The 22686-nt window shown below is 40.6% G+C and overlaps 3 protein-coding genes across 4 annotated transcripts; 2 read left to right on the top strand and 1 right to left on the bottom strand.

Annotated features, from left to right (window-relative positions):
• The first annotated feature begins 572 nt into the window (after window positions 1-572).
• LOC100932558 (zinc finger and SCAN domain-containing protein 29) lies at window positions 573-14265 on the top strand. 2 transcript variants are annotated; one of them, XM_031955699.1, is made up of 9 exons: window positions 573-744; window positions 1619-2142; window positions 4800-5007; window positions 5671-5747; window positions 6443-6569; window positions 6775-7539; window positions 7939-8397; window positions 9597-9707; window positions 10118-14265. In XM_031955699.1, exons 2-9 carry the CDS (start codon window positions 1741-1743, stop codon window positions 11137-11139), a joined length of 3171 nt encoding a protein of 1056 aa, XP_031811559.1. In that variant the 5' UTR covers window positions 573-744; window positions 1619-1740; the 3' UTR covers window positions 11140-14265. The 2 variants fall into 2 exon arrangements, with proteins under 2 accessions (XP_031811559.1, XP_031811558.1); XM_031955698.1 differs by having other exon boundaries at window positions 573-2142.
• A 196-nt stretch (window positions 14266-14461) lies between these two features.
• On the bottom strand, window positions 14462-19686 carry LOC116421027. The gene is made up of 4 exons (XM_031949351.1): window positions 19555-19686; window positions 17707-17719; window positions 17020-17509; window positions 14462-16778 (listed from the first exon to the last, which is right to left on the bottom strand). Exons 1-4 carry the CDS (start codon window positions 19684-19686, stop codon window positions 16457-16459), a joined length of 957 nt encoding a protein of 318 aa, XP_031805211.1. The 3' UTR covers window positions 14462-16456.
• Window positions 19600-20724, top strand: HYI (hydroxypyruvate isomerase (putative)). Its single transcript, XM_031955696.1, has one exon. The coding sequence runs from the start codon at window positions 19685-19687 to the stop codon at window positions 20543-20545; it is 861 nt and encodes a 286-aa protein (XP_031811556.1). The 5' UTR covers window positions 19600-19684; the 3' UTR covers window positions 20546-20724.
• Window positions 20725-22686: the final 1962 nt, after the last annotated feature.

Genomic DNA, 22686 nt, shown 5'->3' with positions numbered 1-22686 from the left:
GAGGAGCGGCGCGACTTGCCCGTGACCACACCGCGAGTCCGTGGCGAAGCCGCCGTTCCAATGCAGCGGCCCGGTCTCTAGGTCGGGGGCATTTCCTCGGCCGCCGGCTGCCCCCGGGCACAGCGGGCATTCACACCCCGGCCCCAGCCCGGCTCGGGACCAGGCCGGCGGTCCCCGCTAGTCCCCGGCGCCGCGCCGCAGCCAGGCTAACGAATGAATGAAATCGTTACTGGGCGGGGCTCCCGCTCTCCGGCCCGCAGCTCGCAACCCCAGACTCAGCCGGGGGCCGGACCGAGTCGGGTCGACCTCGCCCCCTACGAGGCCCCGCCCCAGAGCCGTCGCTTTAGGCTTTTGCGCGCCCGCGGGGTGGCGGACGACTCTCAACGGCCCAGTCCACGAAACGGCCTCCCAGCCCTGGGAACTTTGAAGTAGGAAGCGCCCACTCTTCTCCGCCGATGATAGGTCCGTGAGAAGTCGCGCCCTAAGTTACCCTTTTTCCATTGGCTGGTCTTGCGGGGGGAGGAGAGCGCGAGGAGGCTTTTGGGAAACGTAGTTGCTTTGACTCAACTTGGGTCCCTGGTTGAAGGGTTCTCATTTCCGCTTCCTGTGTGGCTGTGGTTATGTTTGTTTGTCGGCTCGGCCCCTTAAACTGAGGCGGCTGAGCGGCAGCCTGGGAGGCCGCGGGGAGCGCGGACTCCCCGAAGAGCCGGCGATCCCTCGGGAGTGAGCAGGCCTTCCCGCGCGGTGCGGGTTCCGGCAGCAGCGTGGGGAAGGGGCCGGGTCTGTGAGGGCTGGACGCTGCCCGAGGCCCTCCGGCCTGCGAAGGGAGGGGACGGGAGGTGCGGCCGCCAGGCCTCCCGACTCGCCGGCCCCGGGGAGGGAGGGTTCTCAGGGGCCTTCTCAGCCTTACTTCCCGGCCCGAGAGGTCCCCTCCCCCTTCTCTGTGTAGTTTGTGCTGTGGCCGAGGCACCGCCTTCGTCCCCAGAGCGTTTTGCATGTTCCCCGCTTCACCAAAGTGACTGATGCTCAGAAAGAAGTGGTCCCACGTGTGCACCCAAGAACTTCCAGTGAAAGGCGGCACATGTTAACTCAGGGGACGTGTCTGTTAGAATTCTCGAGTTTGAACCACCTAATTCAAGTTTAAACCTAGAGCTCTTTTTGTGCCATTAATTTATTTGTAGGATTTTAACAAATCACTTGACTTCTCTTGACAAATTTTTCTTACCTATAAAAGGAGGGGATTGTACTCTTCCCAAAAGCTCCTTCCACCACTAAAAATCTATGATTCATTGGCTCGGTCAGAAAACTCGGGGCCCAAGGAGAACAGGGTATGGAGAATAATGGGGAAAACAACCATCTTACCCTTTCCTAAAATCGCATGCCCCAGCTCAGAGAGATGCTGCTAGCCACGGTACTGTCTTGTATGTCCTCTCAACATTGTTCTGGGGACATACAAATCTTGATATCCTAATGGAAGGATAGATAGGGATTGACCTTTCTCTTTTGAAGAAGCCTGGGAAAGGAATAAACAAAGAGATATTTTATGTTACTGGGATGGATGGATTAATATCCCTCAGGTACATCTGTTGATGTTATTGTTGTTTTTCTCTATACCTAGAGCCCTCTGGAAGAGTTCCGCTCACTGGTCTCTAACCAGACACAAGAGTTAGCTTGCCAGGAAAAAAAACAAAAAAGGAAGAGATCCCACCATAAGAACAAAACTTCTTCTTTAACTGGACAATGGCAGTAGTTTTGGACCCTCAGATCCAGGCTCCTCAAACACAAGATGGATTCCTTATAGTGAAACTGGAAGATGATTCCCATTGGCATCAGGAATCTTTCCTTCATGGAAATGACCAAGGTCCTGAGGCTTCCTGTCAGCGGTTCTGGCAGTTCAGATACCAGGAGGCAGCAGGACCACGTGAAGCTTTGAACCAACTCCGAGAACTCTGTCGTCAGTGGTTGAGACCAGAGAAGTGCACCAAAGAACAGATTCTAGAGCTGCTGGTGTTGGAGCAGTTCCTGACTGTTCTTCCTAGAGAAATCCAGTCATGGGTTAGAGAACAACATCCAGAGAGTGGAGAAGAGGCAGTAGCTCTGGTAGAAAATTTGCAAAGAGAACCTGGCAGGTCAGAACAAAAGGTGAGAAAGGGATGCCTTTGTTTCATGAACATAGAGCTATGTGAAGTACAGCTTTTACCTGGCAGCAATGTGGGTAAAGTTTGGCACCTTACTGTTGCTAAGGTGACAGGAAATTTCCCTTGCAGTATTAAGAGAATATGTTCAAGAAATAAATAGCTCTTTCTTGCTAACTGTTATGGAATGGAAAAATAGCTTGAAAGATCCTACATCCCATTGCTACCAATGAAAATATAAATTCCCTGAAGCAGGGAGTGTTTCATTTTTATATCATCAGTGTTTAGAAATATCTTAAAAATAATTCACTAAACCTGTGATCTTGTTGATATGAGTACTCTCTTCACTGGTGTAGATCACAACCTAACCCTGTCTTATTCTATACTACCCTTGTTCATGTCTTCCCACAAGAACAGTGGCTAATGCTGAAGACCTTCTGCTATTGCAGACATGCCACAGGAGCAGATGAGTCATCATTGTTTATCTCATGTTCTTACAATATAATCAGTTCACTTCTCTTTTAGTAACACATTTTTCTGATGATATCTTTTTAATTGCTTCATTTGAACAATTCTTCACTGGTAACATATTACCGAATACTTATATCTACCATGTCTCTCCATGCCTTGCAACTTTTAATTTTTTGAAGACTGGTATTTGGAGACTCCTATATACAACAATATCAGAAGAATATGTGTCTTAAAAAAAAAAAAAAGGCCTTTTTTTTTTTCCCTCAGGGAAGATCATAGATTTATTAAAAGCATTTCCCAATTTTCCAGATACAGTCCAGTCCATTTTTCCTCCTCCTATTCAATTCTGGAATCAGTTCCTTGTCCTCCTTCAGTGAGGTTTTGTTTTGTTTTGTTTTGTTTTTTGGCTGACACAATTGAGGTTAAGTAACTTGCCCAGGGTCACACAGCTAGGAGGTGTTAAGTGTCTGAGGCTAGATTTGAACTCAGGTCCTCCTGACTTCAGGGATGGTGCTCTATCCACTTTGTAACCTAGCTGCCCCCTCCTTCGGTGTCTTTTAAGATGCATGGCACTGATGAGCCAGTTCTGTTGTTGTTCATTTGGTTATATGTCATTGTCTGGACAATGAGCATTCTTCATCCATTTGGTTTTTCTTGTGTTAGGCCAAACACTTTTGAGTGATTATTTATCTCATTTAGGAGGCTCTGCAGTTTTTCTAGGTTCGATATAACCATCCACAAATAGGAACATATGGAAGAGTTCACTATCTGTAGGGAATCTCTTTCATTTAGACTTTGTACTAGTCATCTTCCATGATGATAATATATTTGACAAACATAATCTACTTTTTGATGCTTCATTGCAGTAATCATTTTATGAATAAATTTTTTTTCCTCATCTTTTGCAACAGATATTGGGAGAGAAGCTGCAGTTATTATGGTTGTATTTTTACAAATACTTATCATTAAAGCTCCAAATATGAATGACCAAATGCTTATAAAATATTTGTTTCCTTTGGATTCATGATAAAACCAATTTGGTCAACTTCTTTACTTACCTTTCTAAGGAAGACCTATGCACAATTTTTCCATTTGATTAAAACTTCCTTTCATCTGCTTGTTTCCTTAATATTGAGTGTGTCAAGATTGGCATGATTGAGTTCTTTCACAAATATGACCATTCATTTGCTAGAAAAATTTCACATTAAGAGTATCAATAGCTGAGTTGATTTTTATAATTTTAAAGCTATATAATTTTTAGTACTCCCTAATTCCTTTTACACTACTGTCCTACCATTACTGCTAAAGAAGAGCATCATAGGAGTAGGGCCCTTTTGTAATATTTCTTTATTTCCTAGGTAGCCATGGAAAAAAGAATTTATTATATAATGGTTGGCCTATTAGCAATGAACCAGTTTGATCCAGGGAAATTAGAAGGCCTGTTGTGGGGATCATTTATCAAACTTTTCTAGCCAAGTAGAACCTGCCAGAATTTATTTACTGCTATAATTTTTAGGAATTCAGGGTCACTCCCTTGGAACAATGAGACATCACAGTAGTTTTTTAAGGAAGACATTACCCTTTGGAGGCCCTTCCTAAATATTAAACTGAATTGGAGAACTTTGTAAATAGCAAAGAGTCCATTTCTTTGGGCTACCTATACAGGTGAACTTTCCGCCACACATAACTTGAAAAAAAACTTGAAAGGGAAGCTAGATGGCTTAGTGGATTCAGTAAGACCTCATTCAAATCTTACTTCAGACATTTACTAGATAAGCCCTGGGCAACCTTTGGTTTGCATTACTTTTTCCATCTATAAGACAGAGATAATAGCCCCCAAGTACAGTGAAAACACTGAGTCCCACCAACATTCCTGCAAATCATTTTACTATTATTGGTATGGCTGTTTAAGGAATGTTTAGGTAGAGATGATCAGTGTCTCAAGGCATTAGGAGCAGATGTCAGGAAAACTGGGTAGACAAGTTGCATGGCACCCAATAGCTAAACCTGATTCTAGCAGAAGTGCTTGGATGTCTCTATACTATTCACTGATAACTTGAATTTCAGTAAGCCTGGTTTTTTCTTTGTATCCTAGGGGATCCTAGAACAGTTTGGATGATTATATTTTAACTTACAAGATTCTGCCCACTTTTAGCAGGCTGTGCAGTGACAGGAATTGTGGGCTTTTCCTAGGTCCCAGGCGTTATGAAAGGGCAGGAAGTACTCACAGAGATGGTAACAGCTGCAGGATCAGTACCCAATTCACTAAGTATCCAACTGAAGCAAACACAGACAAAATCCAAATGTACATTCCAGGAGAACGCAGAAAGATTACACCTAGAACCAGAAAAAGAGCTGATCTGTGATCCTAAGATAGAGCCCCATTCCCTTCAGGAAAGTGGTAAGTAACTAGAAGGAAAGAGGGAACACTTGTTGGAAGTTTATAGAGTTTGGAAACCTGGACAGCTTTGAGAGCAGAAAAGGTGTTATGGGGACAATTTTCTGCCTTTTGGAAAGGATTGTGTACAAAACTAGTATCTTAATTTGAATCTTTAGAAATTCTATTTGTAGACTTCTTAGTAATTTCTATAGATGGTTAGAGGAAAAGCTATACTTTAGTCTCATAGAATCACTGTGTAGATTGGGATAGGGGAGTGGGAGTTGCAAGGGGAAAGAAAAAGGTGGAAAAAGCTATATAATCCTGATAGATGAGGGTAGGCAGGGATCCAGGCCTGGTTAGTGGCAAAGCCACAGGATAAGCTTGGATCCCTGAATACAATAATTAATTGTCAGTCATGTGTTACTTAGAACTATTTAAGTGACAAATGTGTCACAGAGCTTGGGGGAAAAAATTGGTTAAAAACGAAAGGACAAAATCTTTATTGCATTCCTTAGATATTTCTCATTTCACTTTTTTAAAAAAATCTCTTTGACAGAAAGACAGACAAGAAAAGACAGAAAGACAGAGACAACAGAAATAACGTATCTCCTTTACTCATCTAGAAGTATTGCCCTATAAAAAGGTTGGAAATAATTATGATTTGATGATTCTTTTTTCCTTTAGCTTTACCTACTTCTCAGGTGCTTGATCCTCCTGTGGAAGCAAGTAGTGGTAACCAGGAGATAATGGACAGGTCCCAGGTAAGCTGCTATTTCCTTTATGTCTTACCACCCCTATTTGAATATAGTCCTATGCCATTCCCTCCATTTAGAACTATTTAACCCATGAAGAATATTGCTCCAGTTTCCCTCTTTCCACCTTCCCCAGCCAATGATTATATCTAGCAGACAAGACTAAATATCTTGAAAAATAGGCTTCAAAATTCTATTAGCCTACAGAATGTGCCCTGAACCCTCTGACATAGATCCTAGCTTCTTAAACTATGGTCCATGACCCTATATGCAGTCTCCTAACTGAATGTGTGTGGTCATGAAATTATGTTTTATTATCAGTAAGTATTTGATTTATAAACCCATTTTTGTATCTATTTACTTGGAGTCACCTAAACATTTCTCGGGCGAAAAGGATAAACATTTCTTGGGTGAAAAGGAGTCAACAGTGGAAAAAGTTTAAGAATTAAAAAAAAAAAAAAACATAATCCAGGGCTAAGGAACATGTTTTTACTTTTTTTTTTTTTTTAATCCCACAACTGCTTAGGTCCTAGGCTTGTGCAAATTTTCATGATTGCTTTAAATTACTAGATGCTTCTTCATTCTTTGTGTGTTTCTTTTACATAGCAGGTTTGCCATCCTCAGAATTGAAAATAAATTTAGAGCAACTGTATTTTTCTAGTTTTAGTCATTTCAGAATGAGACAATTTTTTTCATTATTTCAGGAGCTGATGACTTTTGGAGATGTGGCCATATACTTCTCTCGGGAAGCACAAGGGCAGTTATACCCAGCTCCACAAGATCTCTGCCAAGATCAAACTCAGGAGAATAACGAGAATGGTGTCTCACAGAGTAAGAACACTCTTCCCTGTTAAACTCCTAATCTATTATGCTTCAGTAAGATTGCTTTCCTTAGAACTTTGACAAGTGTTTTTCTTTTAATCACAAATAACAAATAGACTTACTTTTCCTCCTCTTCCATTGACACAGGAGAAATCAAAAAATCCAGTAACTTTTTTATCACAAACCACTATGCTCTCTGTTTCCTTGTGAACAGGATTTACAATTCCCAGATCCAATATGATCTCCTCTTTAGAGCAAGAGGAAAAGCAGCAAAATCCAGATCTTCAAGGCTCTAAGGAGAAGGAAGATTCAGGAGGTTCTGGAATGAGTGGAGAACGAGCAAAAGTTGGTCAAGCACCAGTAATGAAAAAAGTCAAACATTGGGAAGATCTGGAGCATCAGGGTTTGGAAGATGAGAAGGTAGCAGGTGTACACTGGGGCTATGAAGAAACCAAAATTTTTTTAGGGATTCTCAGTGAGTCTTGGATTTATGAAAAACTTCGAACTTGCCATCGAAATCGTCAGGTATACCGGATTGTAGCTGAGCGACTACGTGAGCGAGGTTTCCTCCGGACCCTGGAACAATGTCGATATAGATTTAAAAACCTTCAGACAAACTATCGCAAAGCAAGAAGCACCCACACTCCAGGAACTTGCCCTTTCTATGAAGAGATGGATGCTCTGATGAGCCCCGGGGTTGCTGTCACTGCCCCAGAGGTGGAAGGGGATCTCCTTGGGCAAGGGGACCATGATATAGAAACTGAAGAACTTGAGAGGGACAGTTGGGAACATGAGGAAATAGCAATGGCAGGGGTTATGTTAGAGAGTGGATCCAGAGAACTGGATTTGGACCATCCAGAAGCATCTTTGGAAGAGCTGCATTCAGGAGCTGTAACAGAGGATTCTGATGGTGATGAATTGGGCAATGATGAACCATCTGAAAGCTCTGGTACCCCACCCCTTTTTCGGAGTGCCACAGGTAAGAAGACTGTGTCAAAGAACAAAGATAGGAATTCTTGGGTTTTTGTGGAATTTGGTAATAAATTATTCTTATAACATCTCATTCTGAAATGCCATAGAATCAGGGCATTATAATAGTAGGCAGCATGTGGCCAGGGTTATGTACTTATACAAAAGTCCTCATTAGGACTAGTCAGAATACCTATTACATCAGAATAATTTATGTAAGTAAAAACAAATTCATGTTTTAGACAGACTACTAAAAATCTTATCTTAGGGAACAATCTCAATTTGATTGTTTTTTAGGAAGTCGCTACTTAAAAAAATTAAAGCAGAATTGGAATGGGGGAAAATTCTGAAAACATTATTGACCAAACCGTATGTAGCCCTTGTTTGACAAGTCTAAACTTTTCTTCAGGAGTGCACTGGGGATATGAAGAAACCAAGATTTTTCTGGGGATTCTTGGTGAGCCTCGTATTTATGAAAAACTTCGGACCTGTCATCGGAACCGTCAAGTGTACAGGATTGTGGCTGAGCGACTTCGTGAATATGGCTTCCTCCGGACTCTGGAGCAATGTCGTTACAGATTTAAAAACCTTCAGACACATTACCGAAAAGCAAGAAGTGGCCAAAGCCCAGGGATCTGCCCCTTTTATGAGGAGATGGATGCCCTGATGAGCCCATGGACCACCATTACTCCCTTTGATGTCTTAGAGATGGCAGGAAATCTTCTAAAGGGGAAACCTGAATCCAAGAAGAGTGTTGACTGGGAGAATCAGGAGAGAGTAGTAGAGGATGGAAATCATGTTGAAGAGGAGGCATCACCAACAGAGCTCAAGAGCTTCAAGTCACACAGTCTACTTCAGAATTCCAGTGGTAAACAATTCTTTCTATGGACTCATTTCCATTTCCTTTTTTTTTTTTCTTAATAGTATTTTATTTTTCCAAATACACACAAAAATAGTTTTCAACATTCAGTTTTGCAAAACCTTGTGTTCAATATTTTTCTCCCTCTCTTCCCCCCCACTCAAGACAGCAAGCAACCTGATGTAGGTTAAACACATGCAATTCTTCTAAACATATTTCCATATTTGTCATGCCGTGCAAGAAAAATCAAATCAAAAAGGAAAAAATACAAAAGAAAAACAAACATACAACAAAAAAGGTAAAAATATTATGCTTTGATCCACATTCAGTCTCTATAGTAATCTCTCTGGATGCAGATGTCACTTTCTATCATAAGCCCTTGGCTATCTAAGGCCTATAAAATAATTGGTCTGAGCTTACCAAGGCAATTGCATTCGATGAAGAGATGAAAACTAAGTGCAACAACCTCTATTGCTTGAGTTTTTGAGTTAATACTTTTATATGGGCTACAAATGTTATAAATATCCAAATGACCCTTTGGCAGAAAATGTTTCCCCCTCTCCCATCTAGACATTAGGAAACTTTGATTGTAGTCCTTTTTCTACTGCTGATATATGTCAAAAACACTATCTGTTTAATGTTTAGTACAGTTTTCCTGATAATAACTATTGACCTCCCATCATCAAAGTGTTCCATATGCAAATCTTCCTATTGACTAAGGAGCTATGCTGGGTGATTCACTCAGATACCTAGGTGCTAGGCTATGAACAGACTGTTACTGGAGACAAATAAAATTTGTTTTTCTCAGTTCAAGAGCATGTCATCATGCCTACTATTGATAGAAATGAAAACTACAGAAGCAATAGGGAATGGGTTAAGAGAGTCACTTTACTGAGCAGTGATAGAAATTTGCAGTTCTTTGTTTCCAAACTACCTAAGCACCACTATAAATACTATATTACATAAATATATAATCTTCCTTCATCTCCTAAATCCTAAACTCTGCTTATATGCCCACTTGTCTTCAGAATGCAAATTTTTACTACATCTCTAATCATAGAATCTATGAATTTTCTATCTATACGCTAAACTTTGCTCTTTTCCTAGATTTTTTTTTTCTTAAGCTTTTTCATTCTTTCTATGGAAAGGAAACCTCAGAATAAGTTCTAGAGAAATTTTATGAGATTCATTTCTTTTTTCTTTAACAGAACTACTCATTCCTAAGCCAGATTCAGATTCCTCCAAGCCAGAGAGTGGGGAAGAGCTGTGGAATGTCATTCTCCCTGATTCCAAGGATATTCAGAGAACTTCCCATACAAGTAAGAACAAAGAAACAATCAAACTTGTGATTGTGAACACAAGAGAATGAAGACGTGTTGGGAACAGGGGAATCACAAAGTAGATTTCTTTTATAGTTGGGCAACAGCTATGTTGCTTTACCCCACCAATGCCAAAGTAACATAGGAAAAAATACTACAGGAGAATGGAGTTACTAAGAAGACCTACTCCACTATTTTTGAGGCTTATACCTAGGACAGAGGCTGTATATAGAACCTGGTTGAATTTGTGATCATCTACTTACCATTGATCATTAACTGAGCATTCATTGGACTCATTCCAATATTTTAAATGGTACATGCTTCATCCATAGACTGTTTTTATTCTTCTCCACTTAGGAGATCAATAATATCCATTTTCTATGCTTTTTTTTTTTTTTTTTTTTTTCCAGATTTTGAAATGAACAATGAAAATGCAGAGAATCCAAGCCAGGAAATTTCTGAGGAAATAGAACTACAGGCAACATTACTAGGAAGCTCCAAAGGAAATGTTTCTCATTATCTTAATTGGAGGAAAGCTTGGGAAAGAGAATACAGAACTGAGAGGCAATGGGCAATACTCCCAGGGGAATCACAAGGGCTACCATCTCCTCAGGGAAGAAATTTAGGCAATTTTATAGGCCTTCAGGGAACCTATATAGGAGAAAACCCAAACACATGTTCTGAATGTGGAAAAAACTTCAATCAGAACTCACACTTTGCAATACATCGATTAGCTCACATTGGGGAGAAGAAATCATATAATTGTGATGAATGTGGCAAAACCTTTGGTCGAAGTTCACATCTTATTTGCCATCAGAGAATCCACACAGGAGAAAAACCTTACAAATGTCCTGAGTGTGGAAAAGGCTTTAGTGATCACTCTAACCTCACAGCACATCAAAGAATCCATACAGGAGAAAAACCCTATAAATGTGGTGAATGCTGGAAAAGCTTCAATCAGAGTTCAAGCCTTATTATGCATCAGAGAATACATACAGGAGAAAAACCCCATAAGTGCAGTGAATGTGGGAAAAGCTTCACTAATAGCTCACATTTTAATGCTCACTGGCGGACTCATACAGGTGAAAAACCCTACCAGTGTCCTGAATGTGGGAAAAGATTCAGTAAGAGTTCTACCCTCACCAGCCATCAGAGAATACATACAGGAGAAAAACCCTATGAATGCCTTGAATGTGGGAAAAGTTTCAGTGATCGTTCAAATCTCATTACACATCGACGAATTCATACAGGAGAGAGACCCTATAAGTGTGGTGAGTGCGGGAAAAGTTTCAATCAGAGTTCAAGCCTTATTATACATCAGAGAATACACACGGGTGAAAAGCCCTATGAATGCAGTGAATGTGGCAGAAGGTTTAATAACAGTTCACATTTTAGTGCACATCGGAGAACTCATGTGGGTGAGAAACGCTAACTAGCACCAAATGTTATGGTCAATAAAGGTTCAAGTTTCAAATACCAGGTAATTAATCCCAAAATAAAAGTTTGTTATATTTAATTCTGTACCACATTTGAAAAGACTATAATAGTTGAAGTTCATTACCCAACTGAAATGTTTGTTTTATTAAAATGCATACTTGTCTGAGAAAATATCCTTCAGATTCTCTTTTAGATGATATTGCTGCATGGTTCCTGTGTGATTGTGCCTTAGCTCCCACACTTCAGAAATAGGAAGAGGGCAGTCCTATCCTTGAACACACTCCCTACCTGGAGAGAGGAATAGCATTATCACCATCAGAGTAGTGACAAATATAGTCTTATAACCTGGCTGCAGAGCAGGGCTGTTGACCCACAGCAAGTAGGCAATCATCACTGCACAGCATCATTTGAGGACATGAAAGAAGAAAGACTACATTTCTTAGATTTTCTTCCAGGGAAGGATGGAAGCAAACTAAACTAGCACAACATCATTTGCCAGCTTTGTTTATCTTTATTTAATGAGGTATGATTATGAGTGATGGTACTATATTTAATTCAAGTTCATAGCCATCATATTAAGTGCCTACTACATATATAGGACTGCACTATGCACTCTTGGTAGGGGGTGGAAGAAATACAAACATAATTGTTCCAAATTACATCTATGCTTCTATAGTGTTAAAGAATTACAGTCTTTGATCTGAAACTAGGTATTGGGTATAAGAAAATGTAACTGGGTTATTTAGGAGAGACAAAGCAGATGTTTTCTTGAGATGTGGTAAAGAGTCCTGAGAATGTGTCCTGAACAATAACTAAAAAATACAGTGTCTTTAAGAATTGACTTAGTTTGGAGCAGCTAGATGGCACAGTGGATAGAGCATAAGCCCTGAAGTCAGGAGGGCCTGAGTTCAAATTTGACCTCAGACATTTTAACACTTCCTGCATGACCCTGGGCAAGTCACTTAACCCCATTTGCCTCAGCAAAAAGAATTGATTTAGTTTTAGGACTGGCCTCTGAGACCCTTGGATTGAAGACAGACTGAACATACTCCTTTTGCTCCCTCATCAAATCCCATGATTTGCTATCTGTACCTCATTTCTAGTCCCACAAAACATCAAGATGAAAAGAATCCAGATGGGCTCAATGTGTTCGAGGTCAGGTATCACTTCTAGAAAGATGAAAAATTATGAGGTTGAAGGTGTTTCCATACCTGCCTCTTAGAATCCTAAAGATTAGGAGGCTTCAGAATTATCAACAATTTCCTTTTCTTTTAATAAGACAGAATTCCATTTTCTTCATGGTTCATTTCTCTATTCCAATGCTGCTTTAATCAACCATAAAAGATAATCATCTCCGTGAAATGTTTGTCCACATCTCTCAGTATAGCAGAGCATAGGTGGCACATTGGATAGGATACCTGACCTGGAGTCTAAATCCAGACTTAGACACTAGCTGTGTGCCCCTAGGCAAGTCATTTAACCCCCCCAAAATTCCAAATGTGATCATGAAATGAGTTTGATACAACTGAACTACAAAAAATAAATTGGTATGTATCCTACCATTCTTCTCTTAGTATATTATGCTTCATTTCGCTAACTTAAGAAAAGAAATTCGCTGTGAATACTTGTATTCTTCTCAGATATGTTTCTTTTATGCCGTTAGGCATATTTGGACAAGTGCTTACTTTTTTTTTTTTTTTTATCCTGGCTTTGAGTAATACTAATTTTTTTATCCTGGCTTTGAGTAATGTTAAAATGTCTCCCTCTACCTGGAATGTAGAAAATCAGGGTGGGGAGGAAGGGGACACTGGGGATCTCAGAAAATGTGTATGTTTTTCCAACTTTTCTACTATTGTAGAAGCAATAGTTCTATGTGATCTGAGAAATTCCGTGAAGGTTATTAACATTCTTATCTATCTTGTAATTATATTAAATGGCCTTTGTGATGGTGACATGAAAAAACAAACCACATTCTCAAAGAAACAATCTAGGACTGCTGACCAAAGTTAACTCTAGGAAAGACTTGAGGAAATATCATCTGTGAAAAATTACTTCCTTCAAAGAAGTCATATGCTATGTATTTTGGAAAATAAAAAGCTATTTTAAAAAATAAGATTTGCTTATCCTGTAAAGAAAAAAAAAGAAATCATATGCTAACCTCTCAACTGAAGATGAACCAGTGACTAATCTGAAAGGTTTGTAATCTGCAGAAATAGTGTTATAGATTCCATTTTAGCAAGGTAGATACCAAGTATCCCTATTTATGGGAAACCTAGAATGCCTGGGAAATTAAATAATTGGTCTGGGCAGAATAATTTAGTTAAGTATTATACAGTTCTCAATCTATACAGTTTTGTGATAGGGACAGTTTCATATTTTATTCTTAATTTTCTTGATTCTTGAGGGTCTTTGGGTATGGGTATGCACTAAGCCAGGATAAAAAGGTTTAGACAGGAAATGGTTCTGTTAAGTTGGTGTACCTACATACCCAGGATTCAAGGAAGGGTCAGAAACTAAGTGAAATTTTTCTAAGTGTAACAACTGATCAGTCATTATATAGTACTAATAATGCTTCAACCTTAACTTTCCAAGATTGTTCTATCCTGGTGAGGTAAATATTTCACATTTTCAGAATTACCTTGGTGCTTCTTAATATCAGAATTCTGGTTCCCTTTAAAATAAGAAAGGCTAAATGAGGTCTTCCCATAAAAAACTGGTAACAGGGACTTTACATTGTGGGAATCAACTTACTTGTTTTAATGGTTGACCCTTGTTTTTTACCTGAGGTTCCTGAGTAGTTTCACCAATCCCATAGCTCTCTGTTGGGGAAAGGTATACTTAATGCATTATGTGACAATGTGACAATTTTTTTGACTATTAGAAATACAATGTGTATTACTTTTTTGGTGACCATAATATACTGTCAACATATATTCACTTTGCAATCCAATAAACATTGTAAACCTTTAAAAAAAAAAAAAGAAAAAAGTACAATGTGTAAATTATATCCTTGGGGAAGGTATTTCATGTTAAGTTTATATGCATAGTATTGTCCCATAACCAAAACAGCCTCTACTATGGATAATTTTGTATTTGAAATCTTCCTCAAAACCCACTGGAGACTGAGATGTTCTTTAAAAAATTTAACATAATAATAAAAAAAAAAAAAAGTACCATGTTTAGTACAGAACATCTCTTGGTCAGAAATAGTAGGTTGGAGTAGTATTATATATATATATATATATATATATATATATATATATATATATATATCATCCTTCCTCTCAACTGTTATTCTCAAATCTTTGCTCAGAATTATTCACAAAATTGTAAAGTGATGTTTTGCTGTTATGAATTTACTTATTCTCTCTACTCCATACCTCAAAAATTTTTAACATCTTTATCTCTTCTCTTCTCCTTTGATCATTTTCTGAGCAAGAAATGCCCTTTCTCCTTGTCAAGATCAACTCCTATGCTTACAATTGACCAATTCTCTGTAATCATTTCTTGGTGTTTATCCTAGTCACCATTCCCTTATTCTCCCGCATATTCAGTCTCATCCCTTCCCCAAAGCCTTCTTTCTTTTCATTTCTTGCCAAGATTCCTTGAGTTATCAACTCTCATGGCATCTACTTCTCTGTGAACTTTGACTTTTTAACAATTTCAATATGGCTTATACTTCTACTACCTTACCAAAACTTTTTTCAGAATTGACTAATGATATTTTATCAGTTAAATCCAATATTTTTTTTTTTTTTGCCTCATTCTCCCAGGTTTTTAGACTATTGGTCATTGCTTCCTCCAGAATACTAGTTTTTCTCCTCGTCTTCTGTGATACTTACTCTCTCCTGGTTTAAATGAGATGTGCAAAAAAACCATTATGATCCTCCTATACCATAGAGTCATAAAAACAAAGCTGGAAGGTACAAGGGAAAAAAAAAGAAATAGTAAGTTGGGTAGACCAATATGACATATTCTTAAGGCAAAACTATTAAGTGTTTCTGAGCCTACCACCTGATTTATTTTTTATAGAATCTTGAAGTATGAAGAGAAAGGTATGAAAGGTCATTTAGTACTCCAGCCCAATACCAGAATCTTCTCCTACATGCACCTTCACCTCGTCATTCAATTGATACACAAGTACTTAGCTCAATAAATCAAGGTAGCCCAGTTCATTGTTAGATTTTATTTTTAAATTTTGAGCCTAAATGTACCTCCCCTTGCCTTCTCTGACATAACTGAACAAGGTCCTGCTTCTTGCACATTAAGGCAAATAAAACTATTTGGCACTGAATATATGACTTCCTTGGCTTTCAAAGTGCTTCCAGTTACACAAAGTTAAAGGGATGACTTATTCTCAAATTCTGTAGGGAAACTGGAATAAGTGTGTCTACTGGTTGAAAGCTACATTGACTAATAGGTCAGATACTATTACCACATATGGTTAATTTTTAAAATTCCTAGTGTTTATACAGTGCTTGGAACAAGAAGCATTTTACAGCTGCTTTATCTGAAGTTACTTATACATCAGATCCCCAAAGCTGCTCAGCTCACAAAGCCTGACTTGAAGTGTTACTTATCTGTAGTAATACATAGTAAGTAGCTGTTGCAGTTAAAAAATGTGAGGCATTGTGCCAAGGCAATAGTAGCAATGTTTCAATTGTATTAGAGCCATTATAAAATTATATACTATGGTGGGTAAAGGATAAAATAACTGATAAAAACAAAGATTGAAGCTTTTTAGCATATTGATTTATTAAGCAATATATGACAATTGCTTAACAAACAAGGCCCGGGCCTCCTCAGCTTTGGCACTGGACCCTGAAGGAGACATGTGCATTAAAAACCAATTTATCAAGTAAGGCTAAAAGAGAACAATGAGAATATAAAGTTAGGTAAGCCGATTTCTAATTGAAGGAAAGATTAGGGACTTTCCAAATTGGGAGGGGAAGAGTGAACTGGTACAAGTCCTTGAATTTAGAAAAAAGTGTCTCCCCTTCCTCTAATGTATTCAACCAAAGGAATATGGAAACAATAACTGGTCAGGAAAAAGCTAGTAAGATATATGGGTTGCTTGAGATGTGTAATTGTGGAGTGGGGGAAAAAACATGCACCAATCTTTGTTTCTGATAAATATTACCTCAGTTCTTAGTTAAGGATGTCTATCTTTCCGTGTTAAATGTGGTGCATAAGTGCATAGAAGCCAAGAGCAAGGCCGGGTCAGTATCAGCTGGTGTGGTCAAGGATTTTTAATTTTCACATTAATAACGGCGCTGTTAATTTCAACCCGAGAGGGAAAACACAAGAGAATTTCAAGGAAGTTTAGCTGGGCTGCTCACAACGAACGTGCTAAAATGGAGAAACTGACAGACCCTGGAGATTAGGAACGCAAGAACCACGAGGGGCTTAGCCTTCTCCTGCAGGAAAACACCAGGGACACCGATAAGGGAATCTGAAACGGCTCGGCTTTCTCTGGCAGGCGGCGCCAAAGCTTGGAGCAAGCGGGATATTCCACGAGCAGGCACGGGGCGAGGTGTAGGTTGGAGCACGGCTTGTGCCCGGGGCACAGAGGTGGTGTTCTTGCCCCGTTTGACTCGAGTGTAGAGGCAGGGGTGCAACGGCAAAGTAAGAAATCTGGCGAGACCGAAAGCGCAGTTTGTCAAGGTTTTGTTTTCGTTTCTTAACGTTAAATTTTAGAGACTTTTAACATTCATTTTTTAAATCTTCCAAACGCTCTCATCATTGAGAGGCTAAGAAATAAGCCTATTATATACCCGTGAAACTGTGCTAAACCTGTTTCTATAGTTGCCATGTTGCAAAGAAAAAAAAGTAAACACAATTTTCTTTTAAGAGGCGCTTTATTCCAGTTACCTACATTTCATGAAGTTCAGGCGGTTCCCCAAGACTATGCTTGTATTTCAAAGGAGTCTTCGCTTTGCCCACCGCGAGAGAAGGGAGAGCGGGCGGGAAGCGAGGAAGCGGCGAAAAGGACCCGGAGGAGGAACAGTCGCGAAAACTGGAGAGCAAAGCGGGCCTATCCCCTCCTCCCTCCTCCGGGTTACTGGCAGCGAAACTCCGCAACTTCCGCTTTCTCGGAAACTTCCTACGGAGGAGGCTCGAGGCTTCCGCAGCCTCTAAAAACTTCCGGGGCGGTGGCTCGGGCCGCCAATCCGAGTTTGCTTCCGGAGTTCTGGCTTCCCGCGGCCCTGTACTTTCCCTTCCCGTCCAACCCACCCAATCCCGAGCTTTCGGGCGGTGCCAGAGGAAAAAAGGACTCGGAAGCGATTGGGCCTCTGCGGCCGCGGCCCTCTGCGGACGTGGGCTGGCCGGGCCGCCGCGCCCGAAATCCGATTCAAGTCCTGTCTCTGTGTGTCTGACAGCCCGCTAAACTTTCCCCAGCTTGCTCTTGTACAAAATGAAACCTAACGAGGTGACGCGCTTGCTTCTCCTGCTGACCCCAGCGAGCATCTCCGCCTGTGCATCTAAAACGAAACCCCCTTCCCCATCAGACGCACTCCCCTTTCGAACTTCAGTCAGGCAGCTTTCGCATATTAACGGTTACCTGGTGTCAGGCGCTGTGACAAGGGGTGGAGATAATCGGCTTAAGTACTCCTGCCCCCAGGAGCTTACTTTCTAACGGGGGCCGCCGCGATAGGCACATGCAATATATTTACAGGGCAGCTGGAAGCAGTCTCAGCGGGTCAGACCCTAGAATACCCTCATATGGAGGAATAAATGAATGGAAACATTGATTAGGTGCTTATCACAGCCAAATCACTGACTTTGGGAAGATACAGATGGAAAAGGAAGATAATCTTTCTATCAAGTAGCTTAAATTTTAATGAATGAGACACCCCCTAAGATTTCAGTTTCGGGTCAAATGGGATAGGGAGAAGTCTTCTTATGAATTAGCATTTCCTAATCTTTTAAGGAACCCCGGCACATCCTTCTTAATGTTTATGATTGTAAACTGGATTCAATTAACTGGAGTTTATTGAATAGAAGAGTTATTATGATTAATGGGTAAGGAAAATGATCACTTTGGAATCTGTGTAAAGGACAGCTTGGAGTGGAGGCAGGGGAGAGGGAGAGAGAGAAGCAGTGAGACTACTTAGGAGACTTTCAATAATTCAAGGATACAGGCCTGAACTAGAATGATATTTGTGGGTTGAGGAAAGGGTCATTGAGCGAAGAGATTTGAAAGTAAAAATTACAACATTTAGCAACTGAAGGGATATGTAAAGTGACTATGAAATTAAGGGTGACCCTAAGCTTGCAGACATGGGCATTATATCTTTCACATAAATATGTCCTTCATAGGACATTTATGTCACATAAATAGGTCATTATGTCCTTCACATAAATTAGGAAGGTTAAGGGATAGGTTTGAGCTGAACAATAATGACCTATGATATGAACATACTGAGTTCAAGATGTCTTAAGATGGGAGCACCTAGTTGGAAATGGTCTGAAATCAAGTAACTCCTTTTTACCTCTATATTCAAACTTAGAAACTTATTTTTACCTCTATAATTAAACTTCTCTATTTGATATGTAAAGTCCTTCACAAACTAGCTCCTAGATACTTCTCTAACCTTATTATACATTACTCCCTTCACACACTTTTTAATACAGCCAAAATCTCTAGCCACCTTGCATTTCTTCACATGCAACTTACCACGTGTCCCTCAGTTAAAATGCCACCTTTTAGTTGAGACCCTTTCGGATTCTTCCCATTCTGTTAGCATCTCCCCCCACAATTATCTTATATTCTAAAGTATTTTATATATTTATGTTTTATTTTTATATATACTTTTTTATTTTATAGATACTTAATTTTTACATTTTTAACATTATATATACTTATATATTTTATATGTACTTTTTATACAGTTTTTTATATTTTATATATACTTTTTAATATATATATATTACATATACTTAATTTTTACAGCACTTAAATTCTCTCTTATAAGAGAGGGCAAAAACCGGCCTATTTTTTTTTGCCCTTGTACCAGTTGTGGGTTCGTGGCACAAATGGTAGATGCTCAGTGCATTCTTGTGGGATAATTGAAGGGCTCTGCAAACTTTAAAATGTTCTCTTCATTTCAGCTCTTATTATTTACAGATCTGGTCAAATGACTGTTCAAAAAAGTCACTTTCAAATTCCAAATCACTTATGTGACCCTAGATCTGTTCTTGTGACTCCTCAAAACCTTCTGTGGCTCTTAAGTTTAAACTTCCTGATTTCCTGTATGTGACCCTAGAAAAGTCATTTCAACTTTCTACTCTTCAATTTCCTCAACTGTTTAAAAAAAAAAATAAAGGGCTCGGACTAGATGCCCCTGAAGTTCCTTCCAACCCTAAATCAATGAACCAGAGATCTTTCCAGGTACCAGCCCCTCCATACCCTTCCCCCTAGTTCTCGGGCAAAGGGCGCTAGAGAGGGGTCCAGAGGGCACGAGGTGAGACGGAAAAGGCGGAGCGCACCCTGGACGAGCAAGGACTTTGGCGGGGAGCTGCCGGAGTGAGCCGCAGTCATGGCTCCTCTGCGCTTCGCAGCCAACCTGTCGTGGTTGTTCTCGGAGCAGGGCTCGGCGCTGAGCGCGCGCCTCGAGGCCGCAGCCCGGGCTGGCTTCAGGGCGGCGGAGGTGGCTTGGCCATACGGGGAGACCGCGGCGCAGTTGGCGGCTGCCTTGAAGACAACGGGGCTGCGGCTAGTGCTGCTCAACACACCGCCGGGGGCCACGGACCTCGGGGAGCTGGGGTTGGGTGCCGTGCCCGGGCGCCAGGACGCCTTCCGAGAGGGGCTGGAGCTGGCGGTGGCGTACGCACGGGAGCTCGGCTGCCCCCAGGTGCATCTGATGGCAGGTCGCGTCCCGCAAGGTGCGGAGCGCTCCGCCGTGGCCCGGGACATGGAGACCGTGTTCGTGGAGAACCTGCGGCACGCCGCCGACGTGCTGGCCCGCGAGAACCTCGTGGGGCTCGTGGAACCCATCAACAGCCGGCTCACGGACCCGCGCTACTTCCTGGACACGCCTGAGCAGGCTGCCTCTATCCTGCGCCGGGTGGATCGGCCCAATCTGCGGCTGCAGCTGGACATGTTCCACTGGCAGATCATGGGAGGGAACCTGACTGCCAACATCCGTGCCTTCTTGCCTCTGATCGGGCACGTGCAGGTGGCCCAGGTCCCCGACCGGGGCGAGCCCGACAGCCCCGGGGAGCTCAACTTCCCCTATTTGTTTCAGCTATTGGAGGAGCTGGGCTACACAGGCTACGTGGGCTGCGAGTACCGTCCGCGCGGAGACACTAATGAAGGGCTGGGCTGGCTGCGGGCCTATTGGGAGAGCCGAGGGCTGGCCCCGGGAAACGCTGAGAGCCAAGCAGATGTCCCAACTTAAGAAGTGGCCCCTCCATCCTCCAACTGCCCGTTCCTAAGACACCAGCCCACAAAACATATGTATCTCTTCTGATAGAATGGAAACTCCTCCGAAACTGTTTAAACTTAACCTTTGTATCCCTTTGTGTGCCAGAGCTGCCATTTGCTTAATAAATGCTTACTGTTTGATTTGAAAAATTATTATAAAGCCTCCTAGCTATCTATGTATCTTAGGGTCTTCAATTTTAGAGCTTGGAGGGATCATAAAAAGGCCATCTGCTAATTTTACAAGCCCAGGATCAGAGATCACCTAATTAAACAGCACTCTCAGTAAATGGCTAGTCTGGAATAGAATTCCAGACTTCTAGACTCAAGGGCCTATAATATAAAAATCACTATAATGACTTACAAAACTTCATGGGAAGAGGGAGTGCTTTTTCTTGTAACTGTGCATACAGTTAGGATGATTTGCTCTTCTTCAGGAGCTTGGAGTCCAAAGTGAGTAAAACAGCTGCTTGCTTTTATGTGTCAGCTATGAGCTTGGCTGCACTTGCCCTCTTTGCCACAGGCTCTCTCTAATGGCATGACTTAGCTAATTATTTTGTCCTGTGGGCATGAATACTACACTCTACATTCCTTGGATTTCCAATTTACTCCACACTGTTAAATCCCTGCACTGTTTTCAGCCATGTTCGCAGACAATTGATCTTGTCTTGGGTTTGGGAAGCACTGACTGCCATGGTGAGGTCCATTCCAGCTTTGCATATTAGAAATTCTATTTCCATTGATTGAGGAATACCCATCTAGCTAGTTTTGGGTTATGTCTAGATCTCTTTTAGAAAGAAGAAAGGACAAGGAGGTGATGCTCCAGTTCAGAGTCTTGTATATAGGGACCTTGAAAACCTATGAGCTAACTAGTTTCTAAGAGCTCTTTTCTTTCTTTTTTTTATTTCTTATCAGCTTTTGCCTTTTCAAGGAAAAGAAGTCCAGAAAATGATGGATGCTCCTTACAAGATTGAGATTTGGGTATATTTTTCTGATTCCTGAGTAATCATCCCTGAAGTACTTAATGTATTTTTCCTCTTTTCTACTACCCAAATCTCTGCATCCTACAATCTCTATCCAATTAACATTCCTTATAAAGTCTGGCCTGTTGACCTTTATACCCCACATGTATAAAAAAATTATTTTTGACTGACTTGAAACATTTGCCATGACATTGCTGCAGCTCTTTAACATGCCCTCATTATAACCCTAGAGTATTTATAATATAGGCATATTTGGTGCTAGGTGATCTTTACTACTCTTTAGAAAGAAGAAAAACGAAATTGCTTCTTTGATGATAAAGAGCTGCAGGGGACAGGGAAAACAGCAGTTTCCTTGATGTCAGAAGAACTGGGCTTAAGATCTATTTCTGTAATTTACTTTTTTCTGATCAGGAAATTGAGATAGTTTCCCTTTCTTCTTCATGGCTATTGTGAGAATCCAATCAAATGAATGAAATGAATATTACATGCTATTAGAAAAAAAAATGCTTCTTATAGCTATGGATCTGGGATGGATTCCCAATTAACAAAGATTGTCAATTACAAAAGACAAAAGAGCTAATTCTGATTTTGCAAAATTGAAAAAAAATTATCTCCAATAAGATTTTCATGAACAAGATACATACAGACAACAATAGAGCACTAATAATAATAATTTAAAAAACCAGTTCCCAAAAGAACTATTGCAAACTATGAACAAGCACATGAAAAGATGTTCCAAGTCATTCGTGTTCAGAGAAATCTAAGCTTGAGACTTCATGCCCAACAAACTGACAAAAATAACAAAAGAAGGGAATAGTCAAAGTTGGAAGAGTTGTAGAAAGTAAAGCAGCCAAAGCATTCATTACTGGCAAAGATGTGAAGCTGTGAACTGAAGTGATTATTCTTGAGAAACAATTTGGAATTATTCAAATAAAGTGGCCAACATGTCCAAACCATCAAATCCAGAGTTTCCACTTCTGGGCAATATATACCAGTGAAGTTACCACCATTTTTTTTTTTTTTTTTTAAAAAGACTCTATACAGACTCAAATATTTTTTAGCAAAACTTTTTGTGGTAGTAACAATTTGAAAACTTTGAAAAAGATGTCCACTCACTAGGGAATTTGGCCAGCCA

Source organism: Sarcophilus harrisii, chromosome 2 (genome assembly GCF_902635505.1).
Source record: "Sarcophilus harrisii chromosome 2, mSarHar1.11, whole genome shotgun sequence".
Lineage (NCBI taxonomy): Eukaryota > Metazoa > Chordata > Mammalia > Dasyuromorphia > Dasyuridae > Sarcophilus > Sarcophilus harrisii.
Note: the sequence above shows the minus strand (reverse complement) of the source record. Positions and strands in the feature narration are given on the sequence as shown.

Bases quoted from the DNA above. Each gene is read 5' to 3' on its own strand.
- HYI (XM_031955696.1), top strand. From the start codon at position 19,685: ATGGCTCCTCTGCGCTTCGCAGCCAACCTGTCGTGGTTGTTCTCGGAG.
- LOC116421027 (XM_031949351.1), bottom strand. From the start codon at position 19,686: ATGACTGCGGCTCACTCCGGCAGCTCCCCGCCAAAGTCCTTGCTCGTC. The intron at 16,779-17,019 runs GTAGGTAACTGG...CGGTCTCGCCAG, and splicing joins CCGCCTGAACTTCATGAAAT to ATTTCTTACTTTGCCGTTGC.
- LOC100932558 (XM_031955699.1), top strand. From the start codon at position 1,741: ATGGCAGTAGTTTTGGACCCTCAGATCCAGGCTCCTCAAACACAAGAT. The intron at 5,748-6,442 runs GTAAGCTGCTAT...TCATTATTTCAG, and splicing joins AGATAATGGACAGGTCCCAG to GAGCTGATGACTTTTGGAGA. The intron at 8,398-9,596 runs GTAAACAATTCT...TTTCTTTAACAG, and splicing joins TCTACTTCAGAATTCCAGTG to AACTACTCATTCCTAAGCCA.